This window comes from Lytechinus variegatus, chromosome 2 (genome assembly GCF_018143015.1).
Source record: "Lytechinus variegatus isolate NC3 chromosome 2, Lvar_3.0, whole genome shotgun sequence".
NCBI lineage: Eukaryota > Metazoa > Echinodermata > Echinoidea > Temnopleuroida > Toxopneustidae > Lytechinus > Lytechinus variegatus.
The window spans coordinates 79,297,780-79,312,367 of record NC_054741.1 but is presented as its reverse complement, the minus strand read 5'-3'; the positions used below and the strand labels follow the sequence as shown (position 1 = coordinate 79,312,367).

At 35.3% G+C, this 14,588-nt stretch overlaps 1 protein-coding gene across 1 annotated transcript in view; it reads left to right on the top strand.

Annotated features, from left to right (window-relative positions):
* Positions 1–14,588, top strand: part of LOC121409172 (mitofusin-2-like) — a 30,414-nt gene that overhangs the window by 4,591 nt on the left and 11,235 nt on the right. Inside the window, exons 3-11 of the mRNA XM_041601019.1 lie at positions 1,550–1,676; positions 2,763–2,925; positions 3,633–3,766; positions 5,232–5,340; positions 5,927–6,034; positions 6,558–6,711; positions 8,405–8,469; positions 12,364–12,485; positions 14,313–14,439. Coding sequence (XP_041456953.1) covers positions 1,550–1,676; positions 2,763–2,925; positions 3,633–3,766; positions 5,232–5,340; positions 5,927–6,034; positions 6,558–6,711; positions 8,405–8,469; positions 12,364–12,485; positions 14,313–14,439 — 1,109 coding nt within the window. The remainder of the gene's footprint in view (positions 1–1,549; positions 1,677–2,762; positions 2,926–3,632; positions 3,767–5,231; positions 5,341–5,926; positions 6,035–6,557; positions 6,712–8,404; positions 8,470–12,363; positions 12,486–14,312; positions 14,440–14,588) is intronic.

Here is a 14,588-nt window from a genome sequence, read left to right as displayed (position 1 = left end):
CAAGTCAACTTGTATGAAAACAGAAAAAAAAGTGATGGAAGTTTTAGAATAATTTGACAAATAAGAAAGTTGTGAGCATTCAAAGGTCAACTATGGAATTTCTCCCATTGGCAGTGCAACAAGATTTGTGATGTCACATAAGTCCAACTCTTCCCTTTGTGTAGTGCACTGAAAGTAATCCCCAAAACTAATTTACCCAAAACATCTTTTTTTTTTCACTTTCATTCTTATGATTGGAATTCTTGTCCGTTTATAGAACCCTTATTACATATGTCCTCCCATAAAAACAATAATTAAGAAATAAAACACCTAATCTATGGATAGACTCGATGAAAGTGACAAAGAAAATATGTACAGGTACAACAATTATTGGGAGTTGTATAACTGACATCTCGGTTGCTTATCTCAACACTCAAATGATCATAACTTATTTTCTTTTTCACTTTTTCTCAAATTTTCATTGATTTGGTACTTTTATTGGTTTATTTGCAATTCGTCTGATGCCAATTCGTCCAAATTTCCAACTCGTCTACTATCATTTGGTCTACCATCAGTTCATCTACTATCCACACATGGTTTATTGCCAATTCGTCCACTCACCATTTTGTCTAATAACCAGTTGGTCCGATAGCCGTTTAGTCTATATATTATTTGGTCTAATTGAATTAAGTGTTGATTGTGCAAAAATGAATGAAAATGGAATGGATATTAGACCAACTGGTTATGAGAGGAAATGGTGATAGACAAAGTGATGATTGGACCAAATGGTTATTGGACCAAATGGTTGTTAGACGAATTTTTGATGGACGGAATGGCAGTGGACTAAATGAAAGTAGACCATGTGGTGAGTGGACGAGTTGGCAGCAGTCAAATTGGCAATTTACCATTTCATTTTCCTATTCTCACAAAAGCTAACATGTTTCCAGGGTTTCATCCGTATTTATAAAGACAATGTCATAGCACCCCAAACAATGTTACCAGTTTTTTTCAGCTGTGTAAGCTGTCACGATGTCTTTGATTTTCTTTTCCTTGTTTTAATCTTTCCTATCAGCATGCAATCTAGTCAAATTTGAGACTGGTTTAATAGATTATAATTTCTGGCTTAAAAGATATTTTGATGTACCCTGACATCCATTTTTTGCATCATGTATATTTGACAGTACATGACTTAGTCAATGAACAGAAGATCAACAGTTCACTCCTGTATTAGATAAGATGGTGGTGATGATGATGATGATGATGATGATGATGATGATGATGATGATGATGATGACGATGAAAATGATGATGATGAAAAAGTTTGCATGTATGCGACCATTTGCTTTCTCATAGTGGTGATTTGGAGGAGAATTTGAAAGGTAAATGGGGTCAGATATAGTGCTAGTCTCAAGTTAATGCTTTGAGATGGTACATTGACTTTATTATTGTGGGGTCAAAGTTCACAGAGGTATGGTTTGTTTGGGAAAGGAGAATGGCACATTGCTATTATCAGGGTTTATTATAGTTTATGAGACTGCATCTTAATTTTCTTTGTTTGTTTGATTTTCAGGAATATCTTCAGCTTCGCAGGTAGTATCTGATGAACAGCTGAGTAAAGTAGAAGCATTCAGTAACCAGGTTAGAGGAATCCAAGATGTCCTGGAGAGAGATCATATGAAAGTAGCATTCTTCGGCAGGTGAGATTAAATAGTTGAGGGGATGGGGCAAATAATACAAATGGATTGTAATGAAAATAAAGACTATTACATTAATAAAGAACATTGTAATGATATACATGTACATTTCAATGGTCTTGATATAAAAACGGACATTTTAAAGTTCTTATTGATAAAGCCATGGTTGTAATTTGTTTATAAAATAAATAACTGGGAGAGGAGGGCTGATTCAATAGGTATAAGATGGTACAAAATAGCCTAGTACAAAATCATTCCTAACATTGAAACCCCAATTTTTGGTCTTGAAACAATGTGCAGGACTCAAGATAGAAGAAAAAGTCCCTGCTCATAAATGTTGTGGTGAGAGTGAGACCTCACATTAATAATTCATCTTGAAAAATGTCGTGGCTGAATCAGATCTACCCCACCCCATATTTTTAGGGTTAACTGTAGAATTTAATGACTATGCTGAATTTTATCTTTTGTTTGTACCTTGTTTATAATCATTTTCAAGCATTTTTTTCCAAGTACTAAAATACTGATAAATCTAAAATATGTTCATAGACATCATTACATTGACTAAATGTAATGATCATTACATTGACCACTGCTGAAATCATAGATTTACCTGTATGTAATGCCTTTTGTGGATACTTGCAAATTACAAAAGACTATGTAATTCACATCAGCAGGAAATATTAGTGTTTGTATGGATAGCCTTTGCCCTATATGTGATAGAAAATACAATCTGTGACAATTAACAGGTATAAGTTTGGAAAGAAATACAATAAAAATACAATTAATTGTAAATAGACACTCATCCATGAATGCTCCAGGGTCCACCTCCCGGGGGGGGGGGGGCACTTCCATTGACGAGTGGATACCATGCGCGACCATGGGGTCTCGAAAAGCACCCTAAACACGCAATTTCCATATTCTGAAAATGCACCCCTTAACAAGTATTGGCGTGTGAAACCCTACCCTTAACAAGTATTGGAAACAAAACTTGACTGCACATTCTCATTAATACATGTATTCTCTATGTTATTTGCAATAAATATGAACTTTATAATCAGGTCAATGAATGGATTTTTTTATTTTTTACAGAACGAGTAACGGCAAGAGTACAGTAATTAATGCAATGTTACGTGATAAGGTGCTACCCTCTGGTATCGGCCACACCACAGACTGCTTTCTGTGCGTTGAGGGATGCGAAGGGCAAGAGGGTTACATGAGCAGACAGAACAGCTCGGAGAAAATGAGTATAACTGTGAGTACTAGGCTTAAGACTACCTTTTCTGTCCGATAATGGTGTATCCTCTGCACTCCTATGCAAATAAACCATTTCACATGTGTACCTGTTTGGGCTATGTAATTTTTTGATGTCCAGGATTGATTTCCACTGTTGGGTGGGGGGGGTATTGGGTGTGTTACTATACCCTGATAAACAATAAACAAGGTTTATGTAGGAATCAAAGTACTGTGGGTTTGGTGCATCCTTTGAATGCGTTTTGTGCTGAATTGCCATCACAAGCTTGGTATTATATGACAATAAATAAGAGGAAAATCCTGTTGAATGAACTACTGCATTGCCATGGTAACATATATATATGTATTTATGCATTTATGAAGAATTAAATTATTAATCCCCCCATTGATATTTTGTAATTTCGGGGTTTCTGCTTTAGATATTGGATTCTTAATTTTTTTTTACATCAAGCTGTATACATGTAAATTAATATTTATTCTTAAATGTTTTTTCACATCAGGACTTTAAATGAAAATAGGGATATTATACAAACAACCCTCTTGCATTTTTTTTTATCCATCGCAAGTGAATCAAAATAAGAATATATGTGTTTCAATGATAGATCTTGCATTTCTAAAATCTTGTTACATTTTATGGAAATTCTTACCTACCACTAGTTTAGTAATGAATGAACATAGCAGCTTATTTTCAAAATATTGTTCTTATAGTCTGTGAGTCAGTTGGCCCATGCACTTGCAGGAGAACGAGATCATGATGATTGTCAACAGAGTAGTATCCTTCACATCTTCTGGCCACGGACTCAGTGCCATCTTCTCATGAATGATGTTGTCCTTCTTGACAGGTACAATTTCTATTTCAAGCTAGATGACGGGATATTTGCTCCTGCCACGTTTAAGTTGAGACTGAAATTTCATCCAATTTGGATGTCACATTTATGTACTAAATAATATATATAATAATAATATTCCGCATTTATATAGCGCTTAATACATCAGAACGACGTCTCTAAGCGCTTTACAGACATATTATTACCCCGGTCATCGGATCCTTGCATGCCCGCATACAATGTATGCACCTTCTCCACTCCCTGGGGAGCATTCCAACAAGAGTTCCAAGACTCAATTGCTAGGCATACTACATATAGGCTTTCACATCCTACCGGGTACCCATTTAACACCTGGGTGGAGAGTGGCAAAGTGTGGATTAACGTCTTGCCAAAGGACGCTAGGCCATGGTGGGATTCGAACACACGACCCTCTGATTACAAGGCGAGAGTCAGAACCGCTACACCACGACGCTTCCACATAATAATTATGCTTTGTTGCTGCAAGACATTAAGTACATTATCTTGATGACTCAATACCACCTCTGATTACCAGTAGACTTGGTTGCTGTCTGAAAAATTACTGGTGTATATAATTGACAGATCTTGAAGGTGGAGGGGTCAGCAACAAATTGTTCCATTTTTGTTGGACCATTTCATGGGGACCAGCTAAAAGCAAGGATCAGATGAGGAATACACGACCCAAAATTGGCAAAAGGAAAGAAAATTGAAAAGAAAAGTATCCCCCCCCCCCTCTTTGGGGATAAATAAGTAAAATTGAATGGTGAAAGTTTGAAAGAAATTGGGCAAGCAACAAGATGGCTGTGATTGTGTGACACATTTACTCCTGCAACGATTGCTCCGGGTTAGGGTTGGTTGCAATAGGGTTTAAAGGTAGGGTATAGTGTTAAACCCAGGGTTGAAGTTGGTTATTCAATTAGTGGGTAGAATTTAGAGCAGAGCAATTGTCATGGAACCTAAAATTTAGATCCTTGAGACCATGCCAATATCAAATTGGCAACTGGGTTAAGAAAATTTTTGACAAAAATAAATATTTAATCAAATCAAATGAAAATTATATGAGATGATTATTGGATATCACTAATGAAAAACAAGTTTCCTTAAATAGTCAAGGTCAAAGATTATATTGGTATTTATTTTCCATATCAGTATTAAAAACAATACTAAATAAATATATGTATGTAATATAATCAAGAGTGTAGTGAATTGACTGGATAAACCCATTTATAATATATCAAAATCTTTTTTTCCCTTGTGTCATTAGAGGTCAATGAATTAAGGATTTGTAATCAAATGAATTGGGGGGTTTTTTTTTCTCTCTCTCTCTCGCTCCTTTTGAAAAGTCATTCATCTTACAGGAGTTGTTTTAAAAGTCAGTTACACTTGTTTATTCTTTCTTCACCTTAACACACTCCCTTCCTCTTTTCTCTGTCCATTTCTCCTTGTTTCTCAATGTGTACAGTCCTGGAATAGATGTGGAGCAAGATCTTGATGAATGGATCAACACTCACTGTATGGATGCAGATGTATTCGTCTTGGTATTGAATGCAGAGTCTACCCTTATGAGAACAGTAAGATTCTATCTATCATTAATTCACTCAGTCTAACTACTGTAAGTTATAATAATAATAATAATTCATTATTTATACAGCACCAATTAATATTTCTCTTAGTGCTTTACATTAAACACCCTAACTTCTCATATCAGCGTTGACTTTGACATGAAGATGTATTTTTGCCATGGTATGGGCAAAAAAAATTAATACAGTGAAGGTAGTTGTTTATTCACATTTGTTGGTATTTACATTCCTGGTTTAATGCTTTGTTTTTTTTTATGTATTGGAATAGTGCATTCTGGTATATAGGTCAAGCTAGAAAATATATCAAAGCTTAATTTCAGCTGGTTTTTGTATTGAAAGCTTTCATTAATATGTCCATGTCTTTCTTGAACATTCTTTTCTCTTGTTATTGATTTTTTTTCATTAAAGGCTAAACAGAAACAGAAAACATAATTTGAGAGGACATTTTTTTTTCATAATCACAGCATTTTACTTCTATGATAAAGAGTCATTATTTTTTCATTATGTGTTACGTGCAATTATGAGTAGTTTTAAATAATATTTCTTTGGTATTTTTCTCTTTCTTTTTTTTCTGCAGGAGAAAAGCTTCTTCCACAAAGTGAGTGAAAAACTCTCCAAACCCAACATCTTTATCCTAAACAATAGGTGGGATGCCTCTGCTAATGAACCTGAATATATGGAAGCAGTAAGTAACAAAACTCAATTTAAACAAATTAAACTACCTTGACAATTTAAAAAAAAACTACAGGAAGTTGAATAGAATCATCTTACATGCTCGAAATGGGAATGATGTCGATGTTGAAAATGCAGATATTATTGATACTTCTCCCAGTAATCAACTAGAGCTTTCTTTAGGATGAAGGAATCAAATGCAATGAAGCTCATTTCCATTTATATTCAATTTTATAAAAAGAAAAAAAAATTATGAAGTAAGAATTCTCATCTGTAAATTTGGATCTGATTTATATTGCTTTGTATTTTGTTTTAGGGAATTGAATATAGAATTGAATTTAAAAAAAAATGAAATAGCAATGTTGACCATACTACATTCACATTATTATCAGACATTTGGGTAGTGACAACTATCCAGATAATATTTAAAGTGCACTGTTACTGTTTCCAATGCACATTGCATTCACACAATCCTCTTGTTACCAAAGTTGGATTCCCCTTTACATGCTAGTGTCCTTGTGGTTTTATTCCAACAGGTGAAGAGGCAGCATTTGGAGAGAGATATCAAATTCTTAGTGGAAGAGCTGAAGGTTGTGACTGAAGCACAAGCCAAGGACAGAGTATTCTTTGTGTCAGCCAAGGAAGCCCTCAATTCCAGGATTCCAAAGACAATGTCAACTCCAGATGCAAGTCAGTAGCAGTTTACCCTTAAATTCATACATACCCCCCCCACCCCCGGGAAGATGAATCAAATCCAAGATCTAATCCTTACTTCATCGGGGGTCATCAACGTTTGTTGTCTGACAGAAAAAGTTGTTATATCTGAGAACTTTCCTTGGTGTGTGATAACAGAGCTGCCAAGTAGTACGATTTTTCCGTATTTCATACGGAAATCAATTTAAAATACGGCAGTACGCTTTTTCATGATAAAATACGGAAAAAACAGATTAGAGAAGAAAAGGTATTGTTCGCCCCACTATAGCATCTGGGAGCTTTCGGGCGGAGATGAAAAAAAATGGCAGCTGTGTGTTGCTGCCCTCTACGTTCAATGAGTTATGCTTTCATCAAGGCTTTCCGATTAGAATTTTCGATATCCTGGCGAATCAATGCGGGTGACAAGTTCCGAGCGCACGCACGTACGTAGTTGACAAGCGCAAAGCAGCGGCTCGAATCGCGATATTTTGCGACTGGTAAATACGTCTGTAAGGATGATGACGTCATCCAAGATGGCAACTTACATTGACCGACGGAAGGATCGAAGATGATGTTTCGATCATAATTTGAAACGAATTAGCAGTAACTGCGGTCTAAGGTACAATATTTCTGAATTTCATACATTTTCCCGTAAATATGGATGCACTTTCTTTTTCATAATGTGACATTTTATAATTTTATTTGCAAAAAATGATCGGAAAAAAATCAGATTTCCGTCGAATGTTAGATCTAACGTTATTGCTAATACGTTATCTGTACGTACGGGCCTCCAAATTCTTCAGTCTATGTATTGGTGAGTGAGCCAACGCAGTTCAGCGGAACAACCAAAATCTAGACTGAAGCTTTCGGTCTCGTGTGCGACGGTGTGGGGCGCAAAATAATGTAAGAAGTGATCGAACTTTGCCATTATGCATGCATATTTATCTCATGGTAAAAATACAGATTTTTTGGTCAAAATACTGATTTTGGGGGATAAGAATACTGAAAATGCAAAATACAACTTGGCAGCTCTGTGATAAGCATAGAAGCACAAGTTTGTGACGGTTAATACAGTGACTGTTGGACAAGGACATCTGTCATTGCTTGCAACTTTCATGAAAAGGTCCTCTTGAGTTATATTGTATTTGTATACATGTGTTTCATACTTTATTTGCACATCTTGTGGTTTTGTGAAATTTGTTGTTTCAAATTATTTTCCCATGTCTCTCATTGTATGAAATTATTTGTGGGTTTGTTGATAAATTGTGCAAATATAAAACAGTGAAGAAAATAAAGAAATTACAAAATAGAAAAGTACCATAGACAATTAAAAACAAAGAAATACACACCCTTGATTATTAATCATTCATGTTCATTACAAAGTTGAAAAATGGAGTGGTTCAAAATGTGCAAGAAAATATAAAACATTGGAATTCTGTGAAACTTTTTCATATTTGCATAATTAATGATGCCGATGTAAAAAAATATATTAAATTGAACTTACGAGTGCATTCCTGAAGATTATGTGATTAGCTATGTGTACATAATGTTTGGTTAATTCGGTTGATAAATGGCTGAGATCATTGCAGTGGGCCCCTCTCCCATCCAATCTATTCAGGCATCAAAATAGCCCAGCCTTATAGGTATCAGATTTCACAAGAGAAATTGTTTCCTGTTATCATTTATACAGATCCAATAGTTGAAGGTTACCAAGCAAGATTATTTGAATTTGAGAACTTTGAAAGAAAATTTGAGGTGAGTTTGTCTGTTAACCTTTTGCTAGCACCCCCCCCCCCCAAGTGGGGTGTGTTTAATGAAACAGAATTTGGTTTTATTGCGTCTCTACCGAAACACCTCCAATTGCTCTGTTAGTTGTTGATAACCCTATGAGAGTACCCTGTACAATTTATCCAGGAAATCTGTTTATTTCCTGAACCTTTTGCTCTTTTAGATATGATCTTTGAATATTGGTGCTTTGATATTATTATTGAAACACGGTTTTAAACTAACTTTCCAAATCTTGATTCCACTATACTGAATTACTGATTCAATGGGGATTGGGTCAGCTTGATTTTAAACACAATCAACATTACAGGTCTCTTGAGATCATCCTTCCAAACTACTTCTTAATTCACTACACTGGCCTTAGGGAATGGAGAATAATGTTCAAATTACTCTTAATTGTTTACAAACACTGAGTATCCCGCAAACTGTTTACTTTTTATACATCAACTAGAGCCCTTAGGTCATCGTCTTACATAGCAGTGTTGTAGTGCCTTGATGCTCGGCCTTGGCCTTAAGGCCTATTTTTTCAAAGCCTTGGCCTTGAACTTTCAAGCCTTGGCCTTGAGAGGGCCTTGGCCTTGGCCTTGAGGATTTTGAGCCTTGAAATTTCAAGGCATTTTCAAGGCATTTTCAAGGCTTTTTCAAGGCATTTTGTATTTTGTACTTTCATTTGTTTTATATAAGTAATTATAAATGTTTCAATTGTTCTGTATATTTAATGACACTAATGATCAAAACTACCAGTCACCAGTAACAGTAGCAACAGCAGTATTGTGTACTAGCTGTGTCATCAATTGTAATTGTTAAATCATCATTATTAAGAATTATCATCACATTGTAACAAAGAAAACAGCAGTGATGAAATTGTAATCATGACTAATGATGATGACAATATTAATAATAATGATAATAATGACAGTAATAATGATTATGATCAAGATTATAGTGCTTTGATGAAAGGAATAATTCTGACAGATCTGACTGCAATTTTGACAACAACTTTCACACTTTAAACATAGCTAAATCTAAGGAATGATTTATAACAAGGTTGATTTCTATTCCATTAGGATTTTCCTTGTATTATTTTCTTTAGCCAACAAGAATGATTTAAGTCTTAATTATATTCTGAAAAGATTTGGAAAACTTGAACACAGACTTTAATTTTGTTATATCCAAATTGGCTATGTCAATGGCATGATGAGCCAAAAATTTAGAGGGGCCAAGCATGGCATATAGAACAAAATTTCTGCCAAAAAAGTTGAAAGCGATTGAAGCGAGCGAGCGAACAAAATTTGTCACCCTCTTGCTATAAAAAAGCTTTTTTTTGAAAGATTGTGACAGTATGTTTTGAAAATAATATCAAATTTACTCCACATTTTCCTTTCCTTTATCCCCCTATTTTAAGTTTATTCTTGGTGGTGGAACTTCTTCCTCTCTCTCTCTCTCATTTTTTGGGGGGTCTGATATATTTTTAAACAGACGAGAAAGAGGAATTGGAAGAGAGAGAGAGGATAAGGGAGAGAAATATGTAAGGGGGTAAGAAAGATGGGCGTGGCTGGTTAGGCAGAAAATACTGCAAAATTAGTTAATGATAGGCAGTATATCTTTTCTAAATTGTAAGGAGAAACATGTAAGGGCGTAAGAAAGATGGGGGTGGCTGGTTAGGCAGATAATACTGCAGAATTAGTTAATAATGATAGGCAGTACATCTTTTCTAAATTGTATACATTTTGTTTTGGGTCTATTGTCTCAGATTGACAAAACAAAGGGAAAAAATTCAATGAAATAACGTATTTGTTTTTGTGTCAATGTGGGTTCAAGAAATAATGATTAATTAAAATAATGATATATAATTAATAATTATTAATATTATTAATAATCAAATGTTTCAGGAAATAATCAAGATTTACCCCCCCCCCCCAACTAAGGGTATGGGGTACACCCCATTTATTTTGTATCCTTTTGAATATAACTTTATTTTGTAAGTATTCTTTATTCTGTTTTTTTTTAGGTAAAATAGGTGTAGAAGATACAAGAAATGAGAATTGAAATTTGAAAGTGGTTGTAAGCAGAAAAAACATGAAAACTGGCAAGAATCCTAAAAATGACACATTTTCAAGTCAGCATTTGAAAATTTCAGCTTGCACTCTGTGCTCTCTTGTCCCCCCCCAAAAAAAATCCTGTAGGAAAAAATGCCTTTTTTCAGAATGATTTTGCCCTTTTTAAAAAAGAAATACCTTCTTTAATAGTAAAAATAATACATTTTATTTTAAGTTTGAAAATCACAAATTTTGAATCATGCTTACATCAGTTATTGTTTAGTACAGTACTACATGTAATCCTGTTCATGGTAACAAAAATGTATAGAATGGTGTTTTCTGGTTGGAATATCACAAATTTTTGGCTCGCTTTCTGCACTCGCATCAATTATTGTACTCATTCTATTCCTGTTTGCACACAAAAAAATGCTTAGAATGTCCAGTTTTCAGGTTGGAATATCACAATTTTTTTTAGCTTGCACTTTGCGCTTGCATTACTTTGGTGAGTTATGTATCCTATCAAAAATACAGTCCTTAAATGCTTCCTTTTCTGATATGTACATTATCTAGCGTTATTTCTCTAATTAGATACACATCTTTTTCATTATTACAAAACAGCTCAGAATATTTAATTTTCATATCTTATTTCACATGTCCAGAAGTTTGAGATCGTGGTTCGTACCGGCAACATCACGCAACAGTGATTTAGTGATTTAACAGTCATTAAACCCATAATTGACCAAAAATCGAGTTTTACAACTTCAGAATTTATTTTCTTTTCAAAACTGCTCGCTCGCTACACTTTCTCGCTGAGAAGTAAAACCTAAATCAAAATATCTATCTTATCAATAAGAAATAAATTTAAAAAGGCTTTGCTCAACTTAATTTCTACAAAACAAACAACTATATACTTCACGCAGTTGATAATCTCATTTTGAAAATACATGTATCTGTTAGCACCAAAATTTCCCATTTTGGTATATAAGTGCCTTTTTGGCTCTGAACCACTCCCCCCAAAAAAATATATTACGTCTAAATCTAACATGAAATTATTATTGTTTTAAATGTACAAGGGTGAAATTCTTTATTCGCTCAGTCCACTCGCTCACATACATTTTTGCCATGTGTGATGTCTAGCGGCCTAAGCATTGTTAGCTCATTGTTTTGTATATCGTAAGTTTGAAATGCCTTGGCCTTGGCCTTGAGGTTTTCAGGCCTTGGCCTTGGCCTTGGGTTTCCATGCCTTGGCCTCAGCCTTGGGTATTGAAGCCTTGGCCTTGGGTATTAAAGCCTTGGCCTTAGCCTTGGCCTTGGAGGTTTGAGCCTTGACTACAACACTGTTACATAGTCAGTAACTTCAGCGTTCCCAGCCCTTCAGCGAAAATTATTTTACTTTGTTCCAGTCAGAGAAAAATCAGGGAATTTTATTTTTAAAATACCTCAAATCAGGGATAAATGCCTCGATTGAGGGAAAAATCAGGGAATTTTGATCAGCCCAAAAGTGGAAAGCACGGTAGTCAGTCAGGCTCAGTTGTAGCTATATATCCCTGGCCACAGTACCTGTCCTTGTGCAAGGCATTCAATCAATAGTACTCTCTTGTCCCACATTAAGATAGATGGAGATTGCACTGGAATTATTGAAAAGTTTTCTCATGACTTATATCTTCATTGTGTGAATAGGTTGAACCCATTTATCAGTTTTTCATGTTTATCATTTCTTCATGGAATGTTTACAATATAGAATTGATAATAGCTAGCTATGAATAGTTTTGGAGGACAAACCTCCTTTAATCATTTTACTTCCTTTTTTTTGTAAATCATGCAGGAATGTATTTCACAGACTGCTGTGAGAACCAAATTTGAGCAGCATGCCAAACAAGGCAGACAGATTGTGGATTACACACAGGAGATCTTATCACAGGTTTTAGAAGCAGCTACTAAAAAGAGGTTTGTAACCAAATATTGGCAACTGGAAAAAAAAAAAGATCTAAACTTGGCCTCTCCAGTTCGATATGCTCTGAAAAATCGAGCTGGTTAAAGTGTCTCATGTTCAGGTAGATTACTTAAAATTTGTGCAGATGTCGAAGAAGTTCAGTGGAAGCATTGTGATATAGTCTTATCCAATCAGAGGGGTTTGGGGATTCAAATCCTTTCCATCGCTTTAATTTCCTTAACCCTATCTAGGCCGGGGGGGGGCCTCAGAGGTCCCCCCCTCAACGAATCGCGCGATATTTTCGCCGTGCGAAATTTTTTGACCGCGCTGCTCTCTGACTTTTTACTTTCAAGTCCTGCACAACTTTTGAGACCAAATTTGCGTCACCCAGGTACATGGTTCCGAAATTACGCAACATTATGTAAGTGCATGTCAGACCGAAAATTGCTCAAAAACGTGATTTCGTGTACAAAGTCAATGCAAATTGTGTTTTCAACCAAAATTCATAAATGTATGATTATTTTTAGTTTTTCTGGTCTAAATATATTCATTTTATGCTTTTTATGATCACAGAAGAGTCCCCAACAAATTTCATTGAAAAAACAATGAAAAACAAAAGGTAAAAAAAACAACGAAATACATAAGAAATTGCAAAAACAATATAAAACATAAGAAAATGATTTGATATCACAATTTTTTTCATGTACACTTGCTAAGGACACCACAAAGAGCTTCTATACCAAAAAATACTACATTTAGAGCTTTATTTAGGGAGTTAGAGGGAAAAGTATGATTTTGCATACTAATTACGCATAAATTAGCATAATTACTTAATAGTGATTCGCATGAAATAAATTACTATACAATCTTGTAGATTATGCCCCAGGCAACCCGCCTGCCAATTTTCGGCGCGATCGCGCGGTCAACGGCTGAGATCTTAGGGGGGGCCTGGGAGGCCCCCCCCCCCCCCCCCCCCCCCCCCGGCCATAGGATTCCCAAAATACCCCGGCCTAGATAGGGTTAAGCATCAAATTCATCCACATAGTGCTACATTCTACCCTGGTTAGGAAAATTAACCTGCTGAAGCCAACACTTCTGATAAGGTAATCATTAAGTGCAGTATAAGCAAGATTAATGCTAATTACAATTTTGACACAAGTTTAACAATGCCATGCTTGTTAGCATTCAAGTGAATTAATTTGTTATACACAATATCAGAACAAGGCTCTTTGTATGCTTTGTTCAACTACAATACATACAGCAGACTGCCAAGTTCATACAGAGTGCATTAAGTCTATTGTTCATACACATACACAATAGTGGTGTGTGCATGGCATTGTGCTATGTACACACAAAGCTTTTATAAACCAATCAAAAGCTATTGTGAGCTGAATTAGCATAGTTGTTGCAAAACCTCTTTTAAGGTTACGCCTCAAAATTAATGTGGCGCAGGTGTGATTCTGTCGGCATGGCGGCAAAGATTTAAAGTGCAAAGTGGAAAAGGGCCATCATTAGTTAATGATTTATTGAAATAAATCCACCTTTTGTAAGTTAAATGAAAAAGAAAAGAAATAGTAGGGCCTGTAGGACAAATTTAGAGATGAGAATCAGAAAGACGTCAGAGCTATGGGTTTTGTGTTTAATTTTGTCATTAAAGATATTAGCTAGTTCTTAAAGGATAAAGATATTAGCACCAGATGGTCCATATTTATTTTTCTTATAATCTGTTAACAGTTTATTTGTACCTGTAGCTAGTTGTGGATTGATGTCATATTTTCATGATTTTGTTAAAGGTCACATGAGGGTGATATTTTTTCTGTCCCTTCCTTCTGTTGATATAGAGCGGCCTGCATCGAGAAGCGAAAGGATCAGAATGATAGATTAGACTACCTGAAGGATCAGATGAAGATATTAAGCTTAGAGAGTAAGGAGAGGATTAAGGATGTTTCTGAACAATCAGAATCAAAGGTAAGGGCACTACTACAATATTCTCTACACATTGCTGCCTGTGGGAACCTTGGTAGTGTTTCATAAAGCTGTTTGTAAATTACCCACATGCCCAACTGGTGACCTTTTCTTGTGGTAGATCAGTTATTTGCATTCCCACCAGCTTAAGG